General features: G+C 33.8%; 1 protein-coding gene across 5 annotated transcripts in view; it reads left to right on the top strand.

Annotated features, from left to right (window-relative positions):
- Positions 1 to 4,906, top strand: part of LOC106881399 (isoamyl acetate-hydrolyzing esterase 1 homolog) — a 202,339-nt gene that overhangs the window by 91,755 nt on the left and 105,678 nt on the right. For all 5 annotated transcript variants that reach the window (XR_008264422.1, XM_052968750.1, XM_052968747.1 and 2 more), the window contains exon 3: positions 4,147 to 4,366. Coding sequence is in view for 4 of the 5 variants with exons in the window: in XM_052968750.1 (XP_052824710.1) it covers positions 4,147 to 4,366 (220 nt within the window). In the remaining variant the exon portion in view is untranslated. The remainder of the gene's footprint in view (positions 1 to 4,146; positions 4,367 to 4,906) is intronic.

Genomic DNA, 4,906 nt, shown 5'->3' with positions numbered 1-4,906 from the left:
TTTTTTATGCTATTGGCATAAATAAACTTGTTTCGTGTTGGTAAAAGTGTGTTGATTCTGATGGTGTTTATTTCAATTAATAAAGTTTTGTTTAAGCCGAGATATATGCATCTGACTTTAAAGGTTAAAAACCTCGAGAACTTTCTTGACGACCAAATACATTGACACATTTCTGACCATTTAGTAAAGCTATTTACCACAATTGGATAATATGATCGGTTTAATGGTGTCTTGCGAAGTTTATGTGTTGTCTGGACCATGGAATATTGATCTTGAGCCAAGGTTGGAATTTTATAGGTAGTGATTATGCTGCAAGAGTACAGCCTCTGCAGGATTTTACCAACTTTTCGATATCTAGATCCATTTTTGGCCAGTAAACATAACTCTTCATAAGCGACTTCATTCTAGAAATTCCTGGATGTCCAGTGTGGAATTCCTTTAACATTCAACCTTTTAATGCCGCTATCACTGTGTCTTCTAGTGGTTCACTGTATTTTGGTATTAATCTTGACAATCTATCTGTATGTTCCAATTTTTTCAATGGCAAATTTATACAATCCTTTTTGAGTATTTATTGTCAATAATTTTGAACATGCCTCATCGACTTTTACTTGCAAATATGCTTCAGATAGGTCCAACTTTGAAAAAAATTTTCCTGCATTTAACTTTGCAAAAATTTCTTCCAGACTTGGTGATGAGTAATTATATGGCATCAAACATTTGTTTACTCCTGTTGAGAAATCAGCACATACTCAGATTTTATTATTTTTTCGTGACATAAACTGTTGGGGACACCCATTTTGAGTAATAAATTTTTTCAATAATACTAAGCTTTTCAAGTTTATCCAATTCTTCGTTGACTTGTTTCAATGCTACGAAAGGTACCATTCTTTTGGTTTAAATACCGGTATAGCATTTTCTTTCACTTGAAACTTCACCTTTGTTTTGGTGCAAAGACGTAATTCATCAGAAAAAACTTCAAGAAAAATTTGTTTTAATTCTTTTTTTAAAATCTTCCCACACCTTATTTGTACTGGTGGAAAAACTGTTCACATTCTTACAAAAAATATTTATGGGAAGGTCCCATAAGTTAAATAGTCCTATCCAGTCTGTTCCAAATAAATTTGTCATATTTTTCAACACAAAAACTTTGGCTTTCAAAGTTTTTCCACAAAATATATCACTTATCATTTCGCAATTTTTTTTTCCTGAAACACCTCATGCAATTTTCAAAGTTTCCTTTAATCTAGGTTTCCTTATTTATCTCCATGTATCTGTATTAATTATCATGATATCACTACCCGTATTCAATTGTAACTTGATATTCACATTATTCATTTTTATGGACACAAATTTTCTTTTCTGAGCCTCGCTTAGAATTTTTTTTAACAATACATTCCTTCTAGAATTTTTTTTTTGTTTTGCTATACAATGTGAGCTTTTATGTCCAATTTTTCTGCAATCAAAACATTTATAATTTTTAAAAGGACAATTACTTCTAAAATGTAAACCCATAGCAACAATTTGGTCTTGATGTACGTTTTCCTTTTTCCTTATCTGTTTCAGGATGACATGCATATATCCGAGAGCAATCTTTTTCTTCAGTTTTATCCGCATCAAGCCTTAAATTTATAATCCTCTGGTATTCTTCAGTCACTGCCTGTAGAGTTAATTTTTGGTCCTGTTCTAATTTTGTTAGTATATAGGAATGTATATCAGCATCTTTTCTTGCTGTTAACCCTTGAACAAAAATTAGACATTTGAGCAAATCTGGGGTTAATTCATTTAATTTGAATTTTTCACACTCTCTGTTAACGACCCCAGCATAGGTGATGAAATCTTCATCTTGTTTAACTAAATTTAAACGTTACCAACGAGTATTGAACAGGGAACTTCTTTCACTGAAAATTCTTGATAACAAGTTAACTGTTTCATCACAACAAATCTCATCTGGTTTCTTTAGCTGAATATAGTTACAGTATTTTTCATGTTTGGCAGGAGATGACTTTCTTAAAAGTAGTTGTACCTTCTCTTCATTCCAATTTTTACATTCTTCTTTGAAGATTTCTTCATATCTTCTAGAATATGCAGAAAATGTAGCACCTTCTCCTGGGTTATAAATAAATACTGCATTTGAATCTGCTATGCTCATCTGACGAGAACAAACCTCAAGTATTTTCAGATTTCTTCATTACTTCCAGTAACTGTTGGTATTGTTGTTGCTGCTGTTATAGTTGTTGCTGTTGCAACTGCACCACGCAAGCCAATAAGTCTTCCATGTTAAATAATTTTTTCTTTAATTTCGCACCAAAAAATTTTAACATTTGACGCAAGCTTCAAATATCTTGTCGCCACTTTTATATCCTTGACACACATTGGATATATAAATTACACAGCGGAGGTTTAATCAATGTCAACACAATGTGCTTTCTCAGACTATCAAAACTCTCTCTCCATGACTACTACCGACCTCTTGTCTTAACCAATATGCTATTCTTTATAAGAGTTTGGCTAGTCCATTCTTTTAATCCCCCAGGTTTGTCAATCACTCTCACCAAAACAATAGATACTCTTTTCAAAATTCTAACTTCATTTTTCCCACATCTACTTGGAGTGTTTGACTTTTCCTTCATTGTGAAAATGCAAAGAAGGAGGGAAGTGAGGGTAAGATTTTTTTTAATGCAAGTTGCAAACACTTCAAAATCATCAACATCGTTTAATGTCTGTTTTCCATGCTGGCATGGGTTGGATGGTTTGACTGAAGTCTGGGGAGCCAGCGGCTGCAGCAGGCTCCAATCTGATCTGGCAATGTTTCTACAGCTGGATGCTCTTCCTAACACCAACCACTCCAAGAATGTAGTGGGTGCTTTTTACATGCCACCAGCACAGGAGCCAGTCAGAGGGTACTGGCATCGGCCATGTTCGGGCAGTGCTTTTTGTGAAATACAAATAAAATTACAGAAAATTACAAAAAACTTATTTTAGTGGTTGTTGCTGTTTCAAAGGCACAATGAGGGTGGTGGTGGTGGTGATGGTGTGTGGGCGGTGGTGGTGTGAGAGACAAGCATTTAAAAGACATGGATTTTTAAAATTCTTGTTTTAAAAAGGCTTCCCTTCATTGTTTTGTAAGGTGTGATAAAAATAGAAGGAAAATCCCAACCAAAATAGGGAACTTCAACTTATATGGGACAGCTATTCCAAAAGTTTGCTTTTCCACTTTCTACTAGGGGTGATGGGGCATTATTAGTAATATCTACTGCATTTTTGTATTTGAAAAAAAAAAATTTTTTTTTTTACAGATGTTCATTGCCTTATAAAAACTATATCAGCTAAGCAAATACTATAACATATTCAGAACACTATTTCAGAAAATTATCTCTGTTCTCTTAGAACATATAAAAGACAAATTTAGATGGGGGCAAAATTTATATGACAACATAAAATAAATTTGGCTTATCAGTTCTCCAGAATTACATTTGAACAAAGACTTGTACACATTAATATCCATCTTTTGACATCACGAAGATCAAAAATGCAACAAAAATTTTTAATATCTTGGTCAAATGAAAGAGGGCCATGGAAAAATAGCACATGATATGAAATTAATGAAACTAGACTAAATCTGAAAGCATATACACTTCTCTCCCTCAACATCTCAACCCTTTCTAAACCAAACACCCCCTCCCTCTTTTGAGATCCTTAGTCTTGCAAGTTGCAAAGGAACCTCACTAGTACTGGTGGTGTGAAAACCATCCAGTACATGTTTTAAAATGGTTGGTGTTAGGAAGTGCATCCAGCTGTTGGAGTCATACCTAAATAGACGCTAGAGCCTGATGCAGTCCTTGGACCCATTGGATCCCATGAAGCTGTGCAATTCATACTAGTGTGGAACACGGATGTTAAATGATGTCATTATTGTTGTTTCTTGAATTGCAACTATAGATGATTAAAAAGGATTTCACTAAGAGGAGGCTTATGAATGTGGCTTCTAAAATCCTTGATGCAGTGAGCCTTTCACCAATTCCTAGCTAATAGTTTTCTGTTGCTACACTGGTGGATTCAGTGCTGTACTTTTGTTAGTATATAATTTGCACTGTTAACTTTCAATTCGATTTTTCCAAAGTTTTCTTTTCATTTTTATTGTAGGAAATGTGATGTTATCAACCGTGGATTCTCGGGATATAACAGTCGGTGGTGTAAAAAGATTTTGTCTTCTGTATTGAATAAAAATGAACTGAAAGATGCTGTATTTGTAACTATATTCTTAGGAGCAAATGATTGTGCTGATGAAAAAATTAATCCTCTTCAACATGTTCCTGTAGATGAATACAAAAACAACATGGTAGAGATGGTTCAAATGCTTCAGGTGAAAGTTTTATTATATTTAAACTGATCCCACCTACTTTTTATTTTATGCATATAGGTATTGCTCTTTGTTTATGAAGAAGTATGATTAAAAAGTTTGTTTCTCAACCACCTCATTTTTGGTTCAGTCCTATTGCATGTCTTCTATTATAGCCCCAAGCTAACCAAAGACTTGGAAGTAGAACACACAAGGAGAGAGAGATACACACACACATACATAAAAATACACAAACACATGATTATACAGAATACATACATATAAATGTACACACATACATAAATACATGCATAAACACACATACATACATACATGCATACATGCATGTATATGCACACACACACACACACTAACCCACAGACATGCGCACAAACACACAACAAGGAATACAGTGTTAATAATCGACAGTCAAAACTATTGAAAAGGTTGCAAGAGGCAACGAAAATTTCAGAAAAATAAAAAAAGAAATAATTTGAAGTTTAACCGGTGAGTATGTTAAATTATAAGTCACTAAAAGAGAATGACATTCCCCAGACAGAACAA

This window comes from Octopus bimaculoides, chromosome 6, assembly GCF_001194135.2.
Source record: "Octopus bimaculoides isolate UCB-OBI-ISO-001 chromosome 6, ASM119413v2, whole genome shotgun sequence".
Lineage (NCBI taxonomy): Eukaryota > Metazoa > Mollusca > Cephalopoda > Octopoda > Octopodidae > Octopus > Octopus bimaculoides.
This window is presented reverse-complemented; position numbering and strand designations above follow the sequence as displayed.